A 22,936-nucleotide genomic window follows, 5' to 3' on the forward strand; every position below is an offset into this window, starting at 1 on the left:
GCTCATGGTGCGTCGTTCTTTCTTTGTCCCCACGTGTCGGCGCTGTACATATTTCACATGAACCAACGAGCCCAACAGGCTCATTGTGGAACTTGGGCTCGCGAAAACATAGCACTGTGGAAGTGTTGGCCGGTTGGTTCATGACGTCCAGAAAAAAATACAGTGAACAGATGCTATACAAGAGGAGAGACAACCCAGTGACTGCCCTCGTGTGTTGTCTCTCATCTTCTTATGTAGCGTGTTTTCAGTGTTTTTTTTTTCATGAACGTAGCATTGATAGCCATACTGCACATCCAATGTGTAAAGAGCGATACATTAGCTATTGCTTCAGTCGAGAACAATTTACACGTAAACTCTGCCGATATAGGCTTTGAAGATCACAAACAAGCCTTAGAAGCACCTCTGCAGAATTTCGTTAACGGGATATACAAAAGCGGGCCATGTTTTTTTTTTTTTTTTTTTTTTGCTTTATGCTGACATGTTCCGATAGCTTACGCTGCCTCAGTTCTATGCGAAATATCCGGTTGTTTAAGGCAGCTTTGTTTGTTCGGTGTTCTATGTGCAGGCGCGCGCGGCACTCATACTTGGGAGGTTCGTCACGTGGAACATTGGAACGACCATCTTTTGCCACGCCACGAGCATCGCGGCCGCCAAGTTCAGGACGGATCACGTGAGCCAGCCGCCCTTGAGTCACACACGAAATAAAACGCTTATGGACGCTCAAGAAGTTCGCACCCTTTCACCGCGAGGGTGGCAAAGGTGCTGAGATCGAATGCTCCGTAACTTTGCGTAGTACACAGGGGAATTTCAGGATTCACATCGTAACCAAGACTGAGTAATTTGGGACGCCCGTTACCGGATATCGGCATGCCGGTGGATGTGACGTCCCAGAGCGAGTACTAGAGCTTTTTGAGGGGATCTGTTTTGTAATGAAGCTAACAGTTCGTTCCCAGGATCGCGGCTGCCGAACTGTCACAAGAACGCACGAATAATGCAGTCAACGGGAAACTAACGCTTTCTCGGCCTTCTCTTTAACAGCGGAGGATAGTGCTGCACTCTGCGCTATTCAGCGCTTCACAGCATTTCCACCACGTATATCAGTCAAGACGGAACCGGGGAAAGCCTTTATTGGTTGTAGCTTCGTGCTTTTATAGCTACGCCGAACACAGTCACGTGTGGCTGTAATCGCTTGCATTGATAGCCACGGCTGGTTTGTAGGAGCATGCGAGCTTGCACGACACATCTCTTGTTTTTGAAGGACTAGTTGCATATATGGAATTCACTTGGTTAAAGTTGTGGTCGTAGCCAAGGTGTTTTGTTTGCCGAGTTATTCGACCGGACCGTGTTTGCTCCAGCGGTGACGGTTGAAGGACCGTTGACTGCGGCATCGGTGGCGGTTGTACGTCCGGACCCTCGTCGCTGTCGGCGTCGCTTTCGACCGGAATCTGCTGGAACGGCTCGAGCGTAGGCATCAGGTGCTTGCGGTTGCGTCGGAGCACTTGGTTATCTTCGGTACAGCACGATAGAACCTCGGCGCAGATAGTCCTACCAGTTCAGCTTTTCGGTTCCATGCCTTCCCATGAACCCTCCCAACCTCCCCTTCCTTAAAGGAGCCATGAAGAGAAAACACAAGTTTGGTTCATTCGAAATATTGCCTCGTTAGAACCATACTGACACCACTTTTAACACAAACTTCGCTCAAATAAGCTACATAATTAGGAAAAAAGGGAATGACCATGCGACCCACCAGCTCATTTCCCGCCGCAGACGAATAATCGGGTTCGAGGCTCTTCGGGGCCAACGAACCGTCCCAGCACGCACAGCCGCGACCTTGCTTGGTATCGTAATCCCTTCACAGGAGGTTTGCCGTCATATCGCCAACCAGCAAAGGTAAAAATAGAAACGAGGGGAGTACGGAACAGCAAGCAGCGACGAGATAGTGACAGTCGTCGCAGTTTCGGAATGGTGTTGGCTTGCTGCTATTGTTAGGAGCTCGTTTCCAGTTTACAACCACGGAAAACTTCAGTTTGTTCGAGTACTTTACAATGAAATTTCGTTGCTACGTTTTGAAATGCCCACGTAGTACGGGCAAATCGTCGAAGAGTGCGACATCCCCGCCGGTGAGATCTCTTTTCATGTGCTGCCCAACGACGAACTTCGGCGAAGCAAGTGGCTACGTTTTGTGAACTATGCAAAGGGAGGAGAAAGAGAGCTAAAGGAAGTACGAGTGTGCTCGCTTCATTTCCGAGGAAGTGATTACGGCAGGGACCCTTACGTTAGCTCACTCCTGGGACATGCTGGCGCTCGTCGCCGACTTCGTCAAATCGCTGTCAAAGCGCTCTGACCTTGGCGGGAAAATATGCCGTACACACCGCGCATTGACGCTCGTATCTTTCTGGTCGAAGCAGAGAGCTCGCGCGAACGGCTTTCCATACACGACACCGGCCAACTGGCATAAGCGATACTGCTACTGAAATTGAACTATTATTAACCGTAATAAAAATACGGCACATACGTACCAGTGTATTCGTCCGTCGCGACGGGGCTGACGGTGCAGCGGTGCCGACGGCTGGGCGTTCGTCTGTTGTGGCCATTGTGGCTATCGCGGAATGGTCGCTTTCCGGTCCATCCGCGTATGCGGCGTATCCCACAACTCCTGCCGCTCGTGCACTTAGAAGCATTGAGCGTTCAAGTGGTGTGAGGTTGTTAAATGCAAGCCCAAGCTTCTCGGCGAAAGTTTTGTTCTCCAGATCAGGCGATTCCATGACTAGGGCTGCGGATAGGTTTTACTAGTATTTTTAAAATGGCCGCCCGGTTCCTGTCTGACTCCCGCGTGTGGGTGCTATATGGAGTCGACATACTAAGTATCTGTTTCATGGACCGGCTCGTATGACGCCATTGTTCACGTCACGAAATGTGCAATTTAGGCGGGAGATTTAAAATTTTGGCTTAAATTGCCTTATTTCTCAGTGAATAAAGCATCATTTGCTTCCGGGAAAGCGCTTAGGGTACTATGAAACACCTAATCTTTCGAATAAAACAAACTTTTGTTTTCTCTTCATGGCTCCTTTAAGGTCTGTCAGGTTCATCCTACTGGGATCACGTTGCTTACGCTTGAAAACACGGCATCTTGGCTGTCGTCTGAAGTCTGGTAGTTGGGTGCGCAGCCTCCTGCCTTGTAAAAGTTCACCTGTGATCGACCATCTTCCAGCGGAGTCGAACGGTAACCAAGAACGCCAAGCCAAAAGTCGCCATGGGTTTCCTGCGTTTTTTTCCGGTATTCTTTTTACGACTTGGACACCTCTCTCCGCAAGTCCGTTTGACTGCGGGAATCTAGGGCTCGACGTCATGTGGTTGAATATGTACCTGGATGCGAAAAAAGCAAATTCATGAGAAGAAAACTGAGGCCTGTTGTCGCTGCCGACGTCAACCGGAATCCCGTACCTCGCAAATATGCAACTCAACCGGTCAATTACAGGGCTTGCTGTTGTGCCACTTAGTCGTTCAACTTCTGGGAAATTGGAGAGTGCATCGAACACACACAGATAATAGTTCCCGCCGTGTTGGAAGATATCGACGCCGACTCTGTACCAAGCGTAGTTCGGTATTGGTCTAAGAATATATGGCTCCCTTTGCTGCTTGTACGCGTACTTGCGGCATACAGCGCATCCCTTCAACATTGTCTCGATATCGGCGCTGAGCCCAGGCCAGAACACCAAGAGTCGGGCCTTCGCTTTGCACTTGTTTATGCCCAAACGGCCCTCATGTATGCGTTGCAGCTTTTCTGCTCGCATCGACTTAGGGACAACTACTTTGCTGCCGTTCAGCAAAATACCTTGAATGGTCAACAGTTCTGCAGCGAATGGCTTCAAACTGCCGCCGAGATCACCGTTTCCTCTCAAGTACGCCATCGCTTTCTGCAGGTCAACATCGTTCGCAGTAGCATCAACCAGGGGCCGAATTCTCTAAAACTACGGGGCGTCGTTTTGAAACGACGGGGTAGCGCCATGCAAATGCATGTGTTCTGGTGTTGGGGCCGTCGCTTTGGGGTTCTCTGCAGGTAGAGTGAGCCGCAGAAAAGCGCTGTGGCAAGGACGCGAAGCGACAAGTGAAACGACGAGGGGGCAGTGGGTGTCGCTTCGCGCCCTTGCCACAGCGCTTCGCGCCCTTGCCACAGGATCAATGCAGACCCGCAGCGCGCCGGCCTTTTCTGCGCAAGAACTCATCCGTTTAGTTGGCTCGTCCACCTTTTAGAGGATGTCGCCTCGTTCGAGGCGCTCCAACTCCTGTCGAAAAGGTTCTTGCAGTGCCCCAGGCACACGTCGGGCCGGTAAGACCATGGGAACCGCGTCCTCTCTCATCACCATACGGTACTCGCGGGACACGCGGCAGGTACCTTGAAATAGGTCAGAAAATTCTTCCAGTATTCCTTCAGTACCGCTGGCGGTCACCGCATCTACTCGACGGCAAACTAGTCCCAGTGCTTCGATCGCCTGTATTCCGAGTATGGCCTGACGTCCTTTCTTCAATATAAAGAAAGTGAAGCTTGCAGACATGTTGTTCACCACGACTGGTAGAGTGGCAACACCGATGTGTTCAATGACGTCCCCACTGTAGGAGCGAAGAATGGAGCCACTTGGCTGCAGGCCGGTCACATTGCAGCACCGTCGGTACACAACCCGCCGCGGTGGCTCAGTGGCTAAGGCGTTGCGCTACTGAGCACGAGGTCGCGGGTTCGATTCCCGGCCGCGGCGGCCGCTTTTCTGATGGAGGCGAAAAGCAAAAACGCCCGTGTGTACGAGATTTCGGCGCACGATAAAGATCCCCAGGTGGTCAAAATTAATCCGGAGCCCTCCACTACGGCGCGCCTCATCGCCTGCGTTGCGTCGGCGCGTTAAACCCCCACAATCAATCAATCAACCGTCGGTACACAGAATAAGGCAGCAGGTTGGCCTGAGACCCAGTGTCCACCTTAAAGGGACACTGAAGTGAATTTGTCAAGCTCCCGTTTTTGCTTGCACTGCGTAGACTGGCTCAAATTAGCACACTTTTCATCGTTTATCCGGTTGACAAATCGGTAATTATTTTACAAAGCGCGAAAGAAGAAAAACTACCATGCGCGGTTTGCGGCGGCCGCACCAACTAAGGCTGTGACGTTGAGAGGAGGGGCGCCGTGATTGGACGATGCCCAAGGTTGGCAATCACACAAGTTTCGGTTTCGGTTTCGGTTCTGTAAAACATAACCAATGGCTTTGTTGGATGGGCATTCTCAATATCTCAGTAATCATCGTACCGCGCTTCTGCCATGTTGTCGGCTGTAAAATGCACAAGATAAGCCTCCCAGGACGGCTTGTAGTCGTAGCATTCACTAGCCGAGACCTACGCAGTGCATGAACGCCCTCCGCGTACCCGCCGACGCCCAAATGTCATGCGCTTTTCCCCCATATTTGGAGCTTGCCTCCCTCATGCCTGTATCGTAAAAAGCGTGTTCGCACCAGGCCAAGGGTCTGTTCATTCTGGCCTGTGCCCACTGCCTGCAAGCAGTCGGTGCTTATGGCAACAGCACGCCAACGAGAACTCGCTAGCGCGCCAGTGCCAGCCTGCGCGCGTTTTGTGAACTAGTTCGTGTAGCCATGAACGTTGCGGCCCCAAAAAAGGTGAACTCAATATAGAAAACATCGGCGGAAAACAAAAAAGTTAACTTAAAAAAAAAAAAAACACGTACCCGCGGGGATTCGAACACGTGACTCGCAAAACATTTGCGGTGAATTCCTAGCGCCCCAGACTGCTAGGCTACGGAGCGGGACGCGAAAGATTTGCTAATATAGGGTATATATTGTACAACCGGTTTACACTTTTATTTAGTTTTGGCATTTCAAGCCGCTTAGGTGACTATTTGTTGTACTGCGATCGTGCAGTAAGCGTCGCCCGAGTTTCCACAGTAGCTCACGTCTAGCAATTGCATTTCGTAGACGGAAAAGCGTTCGCAGATGCGTAGTCGTGCTGCTGACCGCTGTGCTTGTTCGTCCAGCGCAAAAAAGTGCTTCCCGCGCCTTAGTTTTACGCTGTACGGTAAAAATATCAGTTGATTTTATTTGCTTAGTACCTATATTGACTTCGCTGACTCTTCTCCCGCCTTCAAGAGGCCTTATATTTTCCTACTGGCGTACCAGTCAGCGAAGCGTCGCATGTGCAGCGCTTGTGTGAAGCGACCTTGACTTGAAGCTAGATACAGTGTACAAACAAACCAAGTAAAGAAAGGCACATTCTTCCATTCACAAACGTGTCCTGGCTTCGTTTCAACTAAGCGAACGAATTGCGACCAAGCAATTTTTTTTTAACCTCCTTGATTGCGACGACCCGCCGGTGGCCGGCGGACGAAACGCTGGGCCGACTGACCGACTGACTCTGTCGGCCGGGGAGCCGTGCAGTAGCGCAGCCGTGGCGCAGCCAATTGCCAGCTCATCCCCTCCTGACGTCACACGAAAACGCCACAGAAAATGGGCGAGCGTAAAGAGAGGAGGACAGCGTTTTCGAATTAGTTTTTCTACTAAATAAAATCGCGTAAACGCGCCTAGAGTGGTCGAAACATGGCCTGGGGACTCCGGACTACAATTTGCGCTAGTAATCCCGCAATGTTTACATATCACTTCAGTGTCCCTTTAAACAGTGTGTTTTGGTCGGTGACTTTGGCGTTCACAATCCAGTCGGCGTTACTTTCCACGGTGCAGACCCTTACGTCGAGAACGTCGAAGGTGTCTCACTGCTCCACTACTTCACCGATTCAAGGCCCCGACTTGCAACACGCCGAAAAGTGGTTCTGGCCGCCACACAGAAAACACGCTTTCCCGAACGCAGGGCATCTGCCGCGCTCGTGCGACCTGTTACAATTAGAGCACCGGAATTCCTGCCGTCTCTTCTCTGCTGCTACTATCCGTGCCGAATGTTCCCAGGTTTCATTCTGTTGCGCTGGTGCTCCCGAAGCTTTGCAGATTTGTTCCGCCTTGAGCAGTGTCAGGTCTTTCACCTTCAGCATCTATTCTCGCAGCTTCACACTTTTCGTGCCGAACACAACCTGGTCACGGATCATAGAGTCGGCAAAGTCCGCGAAGTTGCAGCTCCGTGCCAACTTCCGCAAGTCCCGCAAAAAATGCTCGAACGGCTCCGCCTCAGCTTGCGTTCTTGACTGGAACATGTACCGTTCATAGACTTCATTTAGTTGTTCCTTGCAATAGGCTTCAAACTTCTGAACTACCGTAGCGTAGTCTTTCTTGCTTACGCCTTTCAGAAAAGTGAACTTGCTAAATACCTCGAGGGCGTCGTTTCCCGTGACATTCAGCAGCAGTGCAGTTTTCTTAGCCTCTGACCTTGGCTCTTTCAGGACCGCTGTCGCCTGCAGGAACAGCTCAAACTTCTGCTTGAAGAGATCCCACTTCTTTGCGATGTAACCAGAAAGCAGCCGCTGATCCGGTGGTTTGATTAGTTCCATCCTTAGTGACGCCCCTTCAAGCCAGGGCCCGAGCTGACTGAATCCCACTTCTGACACCATGTATCAGTCAGCATGTATCAGTCAAGGCAAAACGGGGGGAAAGCCTTTATTGGTTGTAGCTCCACGCTTTTATAGCTACGCCGACCACAGTCACCTGTGGCTGTAATCGTTTGCATTGATAGCCACGGCCGGTTTGTACGAGCATGCGCAGCTTGCACGATACACCAGCTGTGCTGTAAACGGGCCATGTATACAAGATACAACTGTCTTAACTTGAAACAACCAGCCTTTGGTAACCCAATCAGCTCAATTGCTGCCCCGAAAGAGCTTTTAACCAAAAAAAAAACGCAGCAAACATTAAACCACTTTCAAATTCAGTACTGCAATGACGTATGACGGGCAGAGGTGATGTAATGTAGGCCAGCACTAAAAAACACCGTTGTCAGCATATTAACTGCACGTTATATATGAAGGGATACGATCAAACGAAATCGAAACTACACTGCAATCACCCAGTCATGTTTCTTGTCGGTGGCTTCGTTTAGCGGCCGCCAATCACACAAAGAAGTTGTTATGTCATAGATACGTTGCCAGAAAGCGATAGGGGAGTCGCCACTGCTTCAGATGTTTCTCTTACTATCTCCATTATTTGTTCAAATTTTTTTGATAAAAGTGGCATCGTTGTTGTCAAGACAAACAGTCCTACTAATGAACCAAACTTGTGTTTTGTCTCCGTGACGATTTAAATAGTCGAGCAAGCAGCAAACCTAGCCGGCAATTTTCGCACATTTTCGCGCAGTTTCTAATCCTTCTCGGCAATTCCTCCCCACTGGTGTGGCAACGAAGCTTTATACGCGGTCGTGATCCCAAAACGATTTATTAGGGTTCTGCTTGTAGGGGCGACGGGGATAATTTCGCTCCGCGTGACAATGTGCCCGGCGGCGGCGGTCGGCTAACTGGCTTCCAACGACTTGACAACTCGCTGCCTGCAGATTGCTCCTACCGCGCGAACAGAGAGAGTCGTTTGGTTCTTTTGAGAATTTGTCGTTTCGCTGTCGTAAATTTTTCCGCCGTTGGGTCGTTCAGACACACACACTCTCTGTCCGCATGCTTGACGGTTATGCGCAGCTCCCTTCTCCCTACGATTGGTGGCAGCGGAGTGGTTATTTCCCCAGACGTTGCTTGAGCCTTGCGCTCTCAAACATGCGAAACGGCGATGTTTCCTCAGTAGTTGGCCCTTCGGCGTGCTTGTAGCTTACAGGTGCGAGCCATCTGTACGTGCTAAATGTTACGACCTTAGAGCAGCTATCATCACCTTCGGGATTCATCGAGTTGTCGTTGCTGTTTTTTTTGTAAGCCAGCTTTGCAAACCACGATGATTTACTATTCCGACAGGTGGACTTGACAACGGCTCATAAAACTGGCACATCAAAACCCTGCCGCCGTTTTTACGTGACACCGAGGCGTCGTGGCGGAATGGTTATCACGTACGTTAGGGAGAGAATTGTGATTTGGATCTGTCCCTCTATCCCCGATGCTGGCAAATGTGGTCTGTGTATTGAATGAGCGACAGGTGTGGGCTACCCACAAATCAGCAACGACGCTAAGTTCAGGCAAAGAGTATAGTGTATAGCGTTTGCAGTGTACGAAGACGTAGACCTGCTCTGAGACGTCAGACATAAGGAATACGCGCAGTTAAAACGCATCGTTACAGTTAAAAAGTACTTCTAAAGGTTTTAAAAACTAACTAAATTTTCAGCAATTCTTTCATTTCAGCAATGATGAGCCGACAAAACATGAATACAATAACATTGAGCGTGTAAACACATGATGTTCCAAGTGAGGCTTCTAATGCATGACTAATACAGGGAATGAAAACACAAGGAACACAGCACGATTTCAAGCGCAGAATAGTTCAGCATTCAGTTTAGAAAAATATACCAGAAAATGGAAATAGCTATAAGTCGGGGCTATGGTTAGTTTAGGATACCATGTCATGTTCCACCGCATTTATCCAAAATAAAACGCCCTCAATTGTAATTGTACCGTACAACAGCGTCTGGTAACTGAATATAAAGGCCAGTTTTAGGTCATATAAAGCACAATATTTTTCGGTTCACCTATCTTGGTGATCCTATAAGTTAAATTATATTTATGGATGCTTGATCATTGACACATTGTTCTGTCGTATTCTACCTTTGCAGATGCGCCTGGATCTACAGCCGGGTCAAGACGAAGCTACACTCCGCGTAAGACGGACACGATAATGCATTTCTTTCACGGATAAAGTTAATCGGAGCCTTAATGCCTGCAGAGATGTTTCTCTCCAGTACTGTCTCATCGGTAGAAATTTATCGCTGATAGAAGAATCACTTGAAGGCAATCTAAATTGACTTGAAAATATTGGAGGTGGTTTATCCAAGCTAAGAACAACCGATTTTTGTAGAGCCTTACGTATGCTACCAAAACGAACGCTAGCAATCATGACCGTGAAACCCGCCGCGGTGGCTCAGTGGCTAAGGCGTTGCGCTGCTGAGCACGGGGTCGCGGGTTCGATTCCCGGCCGCGGCGGCCGCTTTTCTGATGGAGGCGAAAAGCAAAAACGCCCGTGTGTACAAGATTTCGGCGCACGTTAAAGATCCCCAGGTGGTCAAAATTAATCCGGAGCCCTCCACTACGGCGCGCCTCATTGCCTGCGTTGCGTCGGCGCGTTAAACCCTACAATCAATCAATCAATCATGACCGTGAGCTGGGCTGCAACATACTTCTCACTGTACGTGATATGAAAGAGGCTATTTAAAAACTTGTCGCATGTTAAAACAGTCATAAAATGGGGCCATTACACGGCACGGTGGCAGGCGATTATCGTCTTTCGGCGGCATTTGCAGTGAAGCAAGAAGGTACATGGCGGATTTTTAATGCGGTATTTCGGCCGTTCTGCTACATTAGCGTGCAAAACGCTATCGTAAATAGTTGATCTTTTCAGTGCCTGGCTACGAGCAGGCGTTAGCATCTTCATTTATGCTGAGTTGTAGTTGAATAGCACAGAGGGAAATGCCATAGTTTTCTCGCGTGTGCATTCTTGGCATTATTAAAAAATCGCCATATCGTTTTTACTGAGTGAACCACACGCTGTAAATACATTAAAATATTGCCAATGTGGTATGTTTCTACGCTATAAAATAAATCGACTTGTTTCTCGGAGGCCTGCCCGTGTACACACCGCGGGATACCAGAGCACGATTCGGAGAAAGCATGCATTTTCAGCCATAAATGAATCCCTTCACTCACAGACTGGGCCCATCTTGTGTCGTTTACTAAGCCAGTCGACAATTGATTCGAGCGGCATTTCTTTTTTGCCTCTTGCCTATCGCATTGCAGAACAACTATTTCATCGCGGGAATACTCTTCTATTCAATCGTCGCCGGAGTGAAGGTACGCCCGGTGAGATGCGGTAATGTTGTTACATCAGCTAACACATGCTTTTGTTTCAATGAAGCCCGAAAGTAGTTCCCTTTACCGCCTTCTCATCCAATTAAAGCACCTGGAAGAAATGCCGATGCAAGCAGTGTAAAATCTGTGCTAATAATATTGCATTAGAGTTCTGGCTTTTTGCAGAGAATAGAAATGATGCATGCCTGAGCACGCCTGCATCGAGGAGATCGGATAAAAGTGAGCCCGCACGGCACCGCCAACCATCCAGCCGTCACCGCAGCCCTGCTTATTGATCAGCCTTAGTTGATAGAAAAATTTATTGAATAATTACTGCTTACAATTCTCATCCCATATATGTTGGGTGTGCCTGCTTTGTCGTAGGTTTCTGAACATATTTTTTTTTGCTATATCAGGAATAGGTGTGTAGGCTTGGCTGGCCGTCGCGTAAGGAGGCGGGCCGCCCGCGGCCACAAATTCTGCACGGCGCCTGTGGCCGACGGGCCAGGGCCGTGGAGTAAAGAGACGCAGACGCAGTGCTGGCGTTCGAGGCCCGGGGGCCAACTTCGTTCTCCTCTTTATTAGGCCACGCAACCGCATAGCGATGACAATGGTGCTGTTGCGGATGCTGCTACAGATGTATTGTTCAGGTCCTCATATCTTGTGTGCGGCCCAGCTGTAAAAAAAAACAGGGGGAGGGGGTCAGGCGGCTAAAATTAGTGGATTGAATTTCGCACAGACAGGAGGGCCGCTTTTAGCCAATTTCTTTTACTACAATCTTACTGACCACTTGCATGCTCTGACGAATTTGACTATTTTTACAATATGCCTAACCAGTGTAGTTGTATATAAAACCGGCCCGCATGCATTTATGCAACCGTTTTGGCATTCCACACAACACTCAAGTGTGTACGTTCTACAGGGTGTTTCAGGGAAGAGTTTATGTAATTTTAAAAACTAGGCTTTCGGAGGTAAAATCGCTTTTCTCACGCGAAGTGGTTAGAGTCCCTGGCGAACGCAAAAAAAAAAAAAAAAAAAAGTTCCAGTTGCTATTTAGGGCAACAATTGACTAGCACTTGTTAGTTGACTTTTTAATTATTGCAGTTAGGCCTGTGATTGCAAAGTGTAAATTGTAGAGGATAATCAATAATCCCGATATCCAGCGTTAGGTTTGCTAATTGTAATTGCCTGGAGACCTAGGGGTTGAGTATATTAGTCCTCTGGACGCGCGCATCTGCAGCTCGGCGGCTGCAAAGAGCTACAAAGATAAGCCCACGTGTTGACTTCACTAAGAGCACGCCGCTCTACTTTCCCTTTGAAGCAAGATTAAGCCACGGCCGGGATAGAACGGAGGCGCTGGTCCGCTCTAACCCGGCCGTGATAAAGCGCGGCGAGCGTGTGACGTGTGCAGTTCTGAGTGACGTCAGCACGTATTCAGGGCGCTGCGGTGCTTTGCATACGCCGCGCTCCATTGCGGGGGTCCGGAGGATTCAAAGAACTCAGTCCATAGGTCTGCGGAAAATTACATTTTCTGAAACCGAACGGTGGATTTTGGTTTGACTGATGATCCTCTACAATTTCAATTTTGCAGTAACACGCCTAACTGCAATGATTAAACAGTGAATTAACAAGTACTAGTTAATCATTGACCGGAATAGCAAATGGCACTCGTTTTGGGTGCGCCCGCCACTGCCTCTGATCACTTCGCGCGACAAACACAAGTTTACCTCCGGAAGCCTGTCTTCTTTCACTAAACTGGTTAATGAAACACGCTGCTTCTAATTACCTTCATTTTAAACTCAGTTCGGCCTTTTTAGTCGGTGTCAACCCATCGTCCAGGTGTGGCGATGGACTGGGCATACTTGCCGTGATGCATTTTTTTTCGTTTGCTACCTTATTCGTACACACAGTATGCGCGCGCGTGCGTGTCTTTAACCCCCGCTTCCCCCCCCTCCCCGCCAATCACCTTTTCAGGGTATGATATTGTACGGTCTGCACAACTACCGCAAGGCTTACGAAAAAAGGATACAGAGGCAAGTGGAGACGCAGCAAGGACTACAGCTTCCTCTGTCTCTACTGGCTGAAACTCCGATACTAATCATACACATGCAGCGGGAAATTCACCTTCGACGCCAGCCATCCGCACCAGCCGGCACAGTGGCACACGATCAGCGTCAGGAGCAGGGCCCTGGTCCCAACCTGTCAGCCGGCCAGTTGGCGCAACGACCGCAGCTACGCCCTCCCCTCTCTTCCGGGCCTGAAACCCCGCCGCTACAACAACGGCTAAATCGGCGCGCCGTAGCGCTTCTCCAGCTGCTCCGACTTCTAGCCATCGCCGCTCAGAGCAGGTATGCTCCGTGGACGCATTCCTGGCTCTACAGGGTGTCCCAGCTATCGTGCTTCAACATTTCAAAAAAAAGTAATGGCGTTACTCGAAGAAAACCTAGTGCCTAATGTTTTGCAGTACTGTGGAGAAGCGGACAGTAATTTTTTCGCTAATGAGACTTAATTATTTGTAATTAATTATCTAACTCCAGAAGTACTGTCTTGATCACTAAAGGGTCAATGAGTAACTTGTAGGTGCCCACGAGGAGCATCTAACTGCGGTATTTGCAGCGACGAACTAATTGCGTACTCATTTATTGTGAGTGATAAACAAAACCCGCGAAATATGAAAAATACCACGTGACGGCGCTCTGGCGCGTATCGTAAAGCAGCGCTCCCAAATAAGTTGATTGAAAGCAATTGCTTCGCATGTCACCCGCCCGAAGAGACAGCGCATCACCTTGATGATGACATGCATGGAAGGAGCAACAGCAGCAAGTTTCGCGGGGCGCGTATGACTGATAAGGCACAAACTCGGTCGCGATTTCTTCTGTCTTTCTTTTTTTTGTTTCATTTTGGCGAATTCAGATACCACCTGTTTGAGAACGTTGCTTTAAGTTGCGCGCGGGAGCGCCGTCACGTGGTATTTTTCATATTCCGCGGGTTTTCTTTCAGTCAGAATAAACGAGTACGCAGTTAGTTCGTCGCTCAAAATACCGCAGTTAGATGCCCCACATGGGTACCTACAAGTGCCTCATTGACACTTTAGTGATCAAGAGAGTACTCCTCGACTTTGATAATTAATTACAATTAGTTAATTAGGTCTTATTAACGAAAAATTACTGTCCGCTTCTCCACAGTACTGCAAACATTAGGCACTAGGTTTTCTTCGAGTGACGCCATTAGTCTTTTTTTAAAATCTTGGTACATGATAGCTGGGACACCATGTATAGCTATTTAAAGGGGTTTTAAGTGCACAACACTTCAGGGCCGCGCCTTGTCGTCGTAGCTGGCTCGCTCGACCTAGTGTCACTAGATAAGGTTGCAGAGTATCGTCACTCTTTTCTCCCATTGTTCCGTGGCGCCGCCATGAACATTGGTCAGTTGGAATCACGTGACATTTGTTCACACTGAAACGGTTCATGGGCGCCGCCATTTTGTTGTTTATGCGCTTTAGTCGGTCAGCTCAGGTAGGCTTAGCTTGATCTCCCTGCTCTGCGACTGAGCGCGACTGACGTCGTTCCTAACGCGTATCAAAGATAACGCGTGTAGCAGCATTTCTGCAGCACAAATCTGTCTGAAGATGCCGTTTTGCTGCATCTTCTGCAGTGTTGTCACCCAGCGACCCGGTCGAAGTTAGCGGCGAGGCAGTAGATACGGCAATCTCACAACACCGATAAACACCAAAATGGTCGTGGTTGCTGACTTGCTGCCTGAGTGGCGGTACTGAATGATTGATTGTAGGGTTTAACGCGCCGACGCAACGCAGGCGATGAGGCGCGCCGTAGTGGAGGGCTCCGGATTATTTTTGACCACCTGTGGATCTTTATCGTGCGCCGAAATCTCGTACACACGGGCGTTTTTGCTTTTCGCCTCCACCAGAGAGTGGCGGTACTCTTATACCTTATCTAGTGACCTTAGCCGGACCCAAGTGGAGCCTAACGGAGTTCCGTAGTCGCGTTGTAACCAAGAGGCTTCGAAAGCCAAGTGGTTTATATAGTAAGAGCGTTCGATCGACATTCGTCAACCGCTGGCGCTTGTCATACAACTCCCCGTCCTTTAGCGCAAAGAAAACTGCTGGTACTTTTGAGGCAAAATATGCGTAATTAACCGGCAGTTCCCGCGTTCATTTAGTCAGGAACGCTCGTCTGGTTGGTTTTTTAAGCGAAAAATAATTGCACCATCTTCCCGTAGGGGAACACTGAGTAGTAGCAAAGCAGCCATGGGATCGATTCAAGTGCCCATTAATTTTGAGTTCGTCGTTGAGGCCATGGCTGTTTCGCATACTACTCAGAGTTCCTCTACGGGAAGATGGTGTAATTTTATTAGATGCGACGGGGCTATGTCCCTCCCTTGTCGTTGTTGCGCCGTCCAAACCCCCACTGCGCATGCTCGGCTTGCTGAACGCCCGGTGGTGTCTTACCCTTTAATGGTTCCTGGAGCGATATAGTGTTACCGGTGTCTTCCTGGGCCGGCCCGAGATAAGCCGAGCATGCGCAGGGGGGGGGAGTGGGGGGGGTACGGCGCCACAAGCCACAACAAGGGAGGGACATAGCCCCTACCATGAGATGCTGGAGCGACAGTGTTGCCGGTGTCTTCCTGGGCCGGCACGAGACGATCACGCTTCCCCTTAAAGGGACACTGAAGTGAATTTGTCAAGCTCCCGTTTTTGCTTGAACTGCGTAGACTGGCTCAAATTAGCACACTTTTCATCGTTTATCCGGTTGACAAATCGGTAATTATTTTACAAAGCGCGAAAGAAGAAAAACTACCATGCGCGGTTTGCGGCGGCCGCACCAACTAAGGCTGTGACGTTGAGAGGAGGGGCGCCGTGATTGGACGATGCCCAAGGTTAGCAATCAAACAAGTTTCGGTTTCGGTTTCGGTTCTGTAAAACATAACCAATGGTGTTGTTGGATGGGCATTCTCAATATCTCAGTAATCATCGTACCGCGCTTCTGCCATGTTGTCGGCTGTAAAATGCACAAGATAAGCCTCCCAGGACGGCTTGTAGTCGTAGCATTCACTAGCCGAGACCTACGCAGTGCATGAACGCCCTCCGCGTACCCGCAGACGCCCAAATGTCGTGCGCTTTTCCCCCATATTTGGAGCTTGCCTCCCTCATGCCTGTATCGTAAAAAGTGTGTTCGCACCAGGCCAAGGGTTTGTTCATTCTGGCATGTGCCCACTGCCTGCAAGCAGTCGGTGCTTATGGCAACAGCACGCCAACGAGAACTCGCTAGCGTGGCAGTGCCAGCCTGCGCGCGTTTTGTGAACTAGTTCGTGTAGCCATGAACGTTGCGGCCGAAAAAAAGGTGAACTCAATATAGAAAACATCGGCGGCAAACAAAAAAATTAACTTACAAAAAAAAAAAAAACCACGTACCCGCGGGGATTTGAACTCGTGACTTCCAAAACACTTGCGGTGACATACCTAGCACCTCAGACAGCTGAGCCACGGAGCGGGATGCGATGGCTTTGTTAATATAGGGTATATATTGTATAACCGGTTTACACTTTTATTTAGTTTTGGCATTTCAAGCAACTTAGGTGACTATTTGTTGCACTGCGCTCGTGCAGTAAGCGTCGCCCGAGTTTCCACAGTAGCTCACGTCTAGCAATTGCATTTCGTAGACGGAAAAGCGTTCGCAGATGCGTAGTCGTGCTGCTGACCGCTGTGCTTGTTCGCCCAGCGCAAAAAAGTGCTTCCCGCGCCCTAGTTTTACGCTGTACGGTAAAAATATCAGTTGATTTTATTTCCTTAGTACCTATATTGACTTCGCTGACTCTTCTCCCGCCTTCAAGAGGCCTTATGTTTTCCTACTGGCGTACCAGTCAGCGAAGCGTCGCATGTGCGCTTGTGCAGCGCTTATGTGAAGCGGCCTTGACTTGGAGCTAGATACAGTGTACAAACAAACCAAGTAAAGAAAGGCACATTCTTCCATTCACAAACGTGTCCTGGCTTCGTTTCAACTAAGCGAACGAATTGCGACCAAGCAATTTTTTTTAACCTCCTGGACTGCGACGACCCGCCGGCGGCCGGCGGACGAAACGCTGGGCCGACTGACTCTGTTGGCCGGGGAGCCGTGCAGTAGCGCCGCAGCCAATTGCCAGCTCATCCCCTCCTGACGTCACACGTAAACGCCACAGAAAATGGGCGAGCGTAAAGAGAGGAGGACAGCATTTTCGAATTAGTTTTTCTACTAAATAAAATCGCGTAAACGCGTCTAGAGTGGTCGAAACATGACCTGGGGACTCCGGACTACAATTTGCGCTAGTAATCCCGCAATGTTTACATATCACTTCAGTGTCCCTTTAAAGGGCTCATGGAGCGGCATTCTTGCCGGTGTCTTCCTGGGCCGGCGGATGGATGGACGACGGACGACGAATGACGGAGCCGAGAGCAAGAGATGCTTGGCATCTAAAAAAAACTGGCAGCGCAACACCGGCACGTGCGGGAGAACAATGAAGCACAAAAAGAACAGTACTCCCGCTGGCGCAATTTCAGGCTGGGGGCGCGCGAGCAAAGCGAAGGCGGGAAATTTGAAATGCGTTGGGTGGTAGCAGTGAGCGGATAACGGCGCTATATACAGCCCATTATGCGAATCACTGCTCTGCACTTCCGACAGCTTTCACATTTAGTAACGCCTTTAATTTTTTTCTACTACCGACTTCTCCGTTACATAGATGGTACCAAGAATGCGATTCACCGTCGAGTGGTCTTTCTTAAATCCTGCATGTTTCCTATAGAATGTTGGTAATCTATAAGTTGGCGTTTATGCGGCTAATACTTCATTGGTGCACAACTTGCGTACAAAAGAGAGTAGGCTGATATTTCTCCATATCTCAAGTTCTTTGCAATCACCCCACTTGTGAATGAGAATCACGTTGTCTTTTTATACGTCTAGGGGTACTTAACAAGTTCACTTTTTTTTTCGGTGCATCATAACCCGGCCATTCGGTCATCAAGAGTGGCTTTCCCTCTCTTTAAAAAGGAAAGGTGAAGGGGTTTTAGAAGTAAAAGAAAAGTTCACCAGCAGCAAGTACACATCGATTAGGTCCAGTGGACGAAACGTTTGCGCAATACCTGCAATAGAAGCGTCAAAATAAGCAAACAAAAGTGGCTGGATGATCCACCGCCATCTTGTCGAGCTATGCTGGAAGAAAGAAACGCGCATGCATAACCGGCCCGCGAAACTAATGGTTGCACTTCCGGCGGGAGCGACCGCCTATGCCACGATTTTTTCGCCGTGTTTCCTCTAGAGGCTCGCTGCAGGGAAAATGCTACTCGATTTTGTTGTTGTCGTTGTTAGCACTAATATGCACAACGTGTTGCCATAATACCATGCCGGGACGTTTTTAAACCATACGGAAGCGACAGCCGATGTGGCCGTGCTTAATGACCGCGAATATACTAACCTACGTTGGATGCTTTGTAAAATGCGCAACTAATACGTTTTTTTACAGCAACGAACATGAATGTCATATCTGGTGCTAAATAAAGAAAGCATGGTAAATATGCCTTACTTTAGGCCAGGTTGTCTCTTTCATGTTCTAGAAAAACACAGTTGTTCACAGAAAACCTATTTCTTTTAACCGCGTCGGTTTTCTTTCGCTACGACGCTGGAAATGTGTTCAAAATGCAAGGTTTAGCGAACCTAAAACAATTTTCTGATCCTGAAAGAATCTTCTTTTCGGCTAATAGGTGAATAGTATTCTAATAGCGCTTTCCATTGGGCGAACAGGAGCACTTCTAACTGCACCCAAAGTGCTCTCGCGAGTTCTGGCGTCTTCCAGTGGTCGGGCAGGAGCAGGGGCGTTGTGTTTCATTGGTTGAGGAGGAGCACTTTTTTGGCGCCGAGAGCAGCCGAGAGCAGTTCTCGGTGCTCCGTCGCCAGCGGCGGAGTAACAGGGAACGCCGAGGAAGTTACATGACCTCTTTTACGTCATTTCTGGTTTTATCCCCGGGTGGCGGAGGAAAAATGGCGGAATCCAGCAGCCGCGATAGACGCTCAGTGCGTACGGCAGCAGCTAAGCGCGGCCGTCTGGACGATGCTGCTACTTTTAGATGATGAGAGCACCACAGATTCAAGCGCAAACTCATCATCGGACAGCAGCAGCGAGGCCGACGACGATTTGACATTGCAGGAGTTTATGTTCGAGCACCTGTTCACCCCGCCGGAGCAGCGACCGAAGGTAGAGTTGTATCTGGAAAAGACGGCGGATGCTGTTATCGTTCGCAGCTATTTTTTGGGAGATACGATGGTGACCCTATCATGGACATGAACATCCGCTCGGCTTCTTTATTCGTCGCCATGCGGAAGGCAGACACAAAACCACCGGCACGTATCTGGCAAAACTGGCGAGGAACAGCGTGCGGACAACACGAGCGCGCGAAATGCTCCGGGAGGCGAGAGCGGGAAAAGTTTGGTCACATGACTCTTGACATCACTCCCTCCACCTCTTTTCACTGCTCCCGGAGCAGCGCGAATGTTTCATTCGCGGAACGAAAGCACACGTCCCCGTTACTCCCGTGTGCTGCTCTGGCTCCTCGCTCCACTTGCTCCTGTTCTACCAATGGAATTCGCCATAACAAAGCCAAGACCTGATCATGATGTGTTTTGCAGGTGTACATGCTACGGGAAGATATTTGTCTGTAATGTGAAAATACCAGTCCGAATCACCCAGGTACCATAAGTTCGCGAGTTGCCAAGGGCGCTTTATTATTTTTCCCAATGTGCATTGCGTCATCTTATGGATTATTGTCACGAACCCCCGTTGACCGCTCGCGCAAACAATGGAGGCGCGACAAGTGACATCCGATTTGCGCCCCACCGTCATTCGATTTGAGCCGTCGGTTGCACCTTGATTATTCCCTAAATGAAACTGAAACTCACGGTTCAAATCGAATTTCGCTTGATTTTCGCTTGATGGTGGTGTGCGCACGGATGGAAGCGGACGGACTTTGGGCGGTCTAAGGTACTCCGCACCGTTACAGGCGAGGGAGTAAGCCGTTTCTTTGACTCTTGGTTACAAACTCACCGTCGTAGTCCAATGGGTTAGACGACTGACACTAACTCTGTCTGGTCTGTCAGACACAGACTCGAATCCTTCCAGTGCCCGTATGATTTTTTTGCGATTGTAAATGCTATGCGCACGGACGCGGACGGACATTGTGCGGTCCTAAGGTGCTCCGCACCTAAAACAGCCTCTTTATGCGCTGTCTTGTATGCACATGCACAGTTGCGGGGTTCGCTAGCTCAACAAACGCTACTTCTTATCATGTTAGAGGATGGCCTGCTCAATTCAATTCAATTCAATTCAATTCAATTCAATTCAATTCAATTCAACTATTATTTTCAACAAGAAGTTGGGGGTCCCCCAGGCGAGAAGTGGCCGTAAAGACCACTTGAAAGGTGCCTGAGGGCCCGCACTCGCAATGTAGACAGTTACAGTGTTCTGTTTCCTTTTTTGTCTCCATTATACAGAGCAGGAACAATATACACTGTCATGCGCAGATGAACAATGAAGCATAGCGATTGCAGTGACACAGGTGCAAAAAAGAAAAACAGTCGTAAAAATCGAAATATTTCTATACAAAGACTCCATGGACACGAAAAGGCAAAAAGAAAAAAAAAGAAAGAAAATAAAAAGAGAAAAAAAACGACAGTTTTGATCAACATATATAAAAAAGAACGGTGTGTGTCAACAACTTTATAAAAACAATTCCCTTATTTATTTTCGGGTGTAGCCACTTAAATTTGTGTTTACAATATCCAATTTGTTTAGCAGGGAAGGGACAGTACATCTTAAGGACTGCAGAAGATAGTCAGTTCGTCGAAGCGGAACTAGCCACCTGTCAACCTCGAGTGCGCGAATCACTCTGTTGCATTTTTAAATCGCCCATGCATTCCAAAAAAACTGGGTACCTTTCATTTGAAAAGACAAGCGAATACAATAGACGAAATTCATAAATGTTCTTGACAGACATGATTTTATATTGAGAGAAGAAAGACTGAGTTGAGTGTGAGTAGGGTACATTGGCGATGTAGCGCATGCAGGGCCCTTTTTTGTAAAAGAAAGAGTCTTTCAATATTTACAATGGTAGTGGTGCCCCATATGAGAGTGCAGTAATGTAAATGTGCAGCGAACAGGGCATGTTAAATCTGAATTTTAGCTTTCACCGGAAAATAATGTCTACATCGCGCTAGTGCACCCGCCGCTGACGACAGTGATCTAGTCAAGGCTTCTATGTGACCCGTCCATGTCAAATCAGAGGATGTTAGCCACAGAGTACCGTAATAACCTTTCTAAAACGTCTTGGCGCAGAGAAAACCCAGCATCGACGCGAAGACGCGAATCCGCTGCTTTGTCGACCCTGGATCGCGGGGACGTCGGTCGGGAGGAGGAGGCCGCAGTTGGGACGCAGTCCGCCGCTAGGCAGCCCAGAGTTCGACTAGTGTCGCCGGAACGATCAGCGCTCCGGGCGCCGCCTAATCAGGCCGTCAGACCGCAGCCATTGCCGGCAGCTGTCCCGGGTCCAACAGGTCCACCCGTCGTGTTCCCAACTCCCATTCTGCGAACGCAGGCCCCTTCGGCACCTACGCATCCATCACGGCCGCCAAGCTGGTCCGGCCGACCGGTCGCTCCGCAGGCCCCGCTGCAACCGGCGCCTGCTCGTCCACAGTGAACTTTGTCGCTCGCTCAGGGAGTGGTGCTTCCCGGAACTCAACTGATTTTACCAATGTTTTGTTAACCTTATAGTTCGCCTTTTCACAAGGTAAACATTAGCCTGTTCTGACGATGACTTCAATAAAATACGCCGAGAACGGTAAATAGTTATTTTGAGGGCCAAAATGGATAGAAAGAACAGTGTCGCGTTGTACATGGCCACAAGGAAAGTATAAATACAATGCCCCCTTCAAGTACACTGTAAAATACAATGAGTAATGCATTGTAGGCAGGGCAAATGCTGCACGGCGCCTGTGGCCGACTGGCCAGGGCCGCGGAGAAAGGAGACGCAGACGCAGTGCTGGCGTTCGAGCCTGGGAGTCAACTTTGTTCTGTTCTCCATCAGAGCATAGCGATGACGATGGTGCTGTTGCGGATGGTGCTACAGCATAATACCAGAACAATAGTAAACATCATGCAAAATTCGAGGTTTAGCGACAGAGGCAGACATTGAAAATACAAACCGAGAGGCAAAAAAATTATAAATGAATATAAGTGAACAGAAATCCCCCAAAATACAGGATGCGGCTTAAAGTTTGGCAGCCGATATTTCTCAAATGTTCCAGGTACACTTCCTGACAAAATATGTTTTTTAGGCCAACTCTGGGGGCCATCCCAAAAGCTTCGAAACGTGACACCCCGTGACGTCCAGAGTTAAACACCATTTTTTTTTCCTTGCTTCTCGCGATACTCTGCGGGCCCTGAAGCCGCTCTTGCCGACGTGCCCCAACGCTCCCAAACGCCCCCCCACCCCTTTTTTTCCGGCGAAGCATGTCTCATTACAAAAAAAAAAAGCAAAGAGCAAAAAAGCAGAAGAAGCTGACATTGCGTCTCCACTCTTCCTACCAACGGATGGGCGCTAGCGGGCCGAGAGCATGTGTGCGTCTTCGATCCCGTGAATGCGTCGGTTTACCTCTATAGATGTAACCATTTAAACAGAGCCCTACGGGCGCTGGTGTTTCGAGCTCGACCGCAGCTCCGCCGAACAGCGGCGCCGTCAATAATGGGATGTTGGTCAGCCCGAGGGAGCCGCGGTACAAGGCAGAGGCCCCGCAGTCGTTGCGAAAACGTCACGCTAGTAATCCGTACTTCGCGGTCTACGGCTCCCGTAACATTACCAAAACGCCGCGAGGACGCTGCCGGAAAAATGTTTTTTTCCGGTTCCCTTGAAATGAAGCGGGAAGGCCACAGCATTGAATCCGCGCGCAGAGACGTGCAATGTAAAGAACGCGTGTCTAC

At 49.1% G+C, this 22,936-nt stretch overlaps 1 protein-coding gene across 1 annotated transcript; it reads left to right on the forward strand.

Annotated features, from left to right (window-relative positions):
• Positions 1-1,248: 1,248 nt before the first annotated feature.
• Positions 1,249-21,745, forward strand: LOC144144357 (uncharacterized). The gene is made up of 4 exons (XM_077675770.1): positions 1,249-1,475; positions 9,694-9,738; positions 12,896-13,269; positions 21,296-21,745. The coding sequence occupies exons 2-4, from the start codon at positions 9,694-9,696 to the stop codon at positions 21,654-21,656; spliced, it is 780 nt and encodes a 259-aa protein (XP_077531896.1). The 5' UTR covers positions 1,249-1,475; the 3' UTR covers positions 21,657-21,745.
• Positions 21,746-22,936: the final 1,191 nt, after the last annotated feature.

This window comes from Haemaphysalis longicornis, unplaced genomic scaffold, assembly GCF_048455015.1.
Source record: "Haemaphysalis longicornis isolate Haplotype H1 unplaced genomic scaffold, Haemaphysalis longicornis Haplotype H1 scaffold_7, whole genome shotgun sequence".
In the NCBI taxonomy this organism is placed as follows: domain Eukaryota; kingdom Metazoa; phylum Arthropoda; class Arachnida; order Ixodida; family Ixodidae; genus Haemaphysalis; species Haemaphysalis longicornis.

Excerpts from the sequence above, each read along its gene's own strand:
- LOC144144357 (XM_077675770.1), top strand. The coding sequence starts at position 9,694 with ATGCGCCTGGATCTACAGCCGGGTCAAGACGAAGCTACACTCCGC. Across the intron at positions 9,739-12,895 it reads AAGACGAAGCTACACTCCGC|GGTATGATATTGTACGGTCT; the intron begins GTAAGACGGACA and ends TCACCTTTTCAG. Across the intron at positions 13,270-21,295 it reads GCCATCGCCGCTCAGAGCAG|AGAAAACCCAGCATCGACGC; the intron begins GTATGCTCCGTG and ends GTCTTGGCGCAG.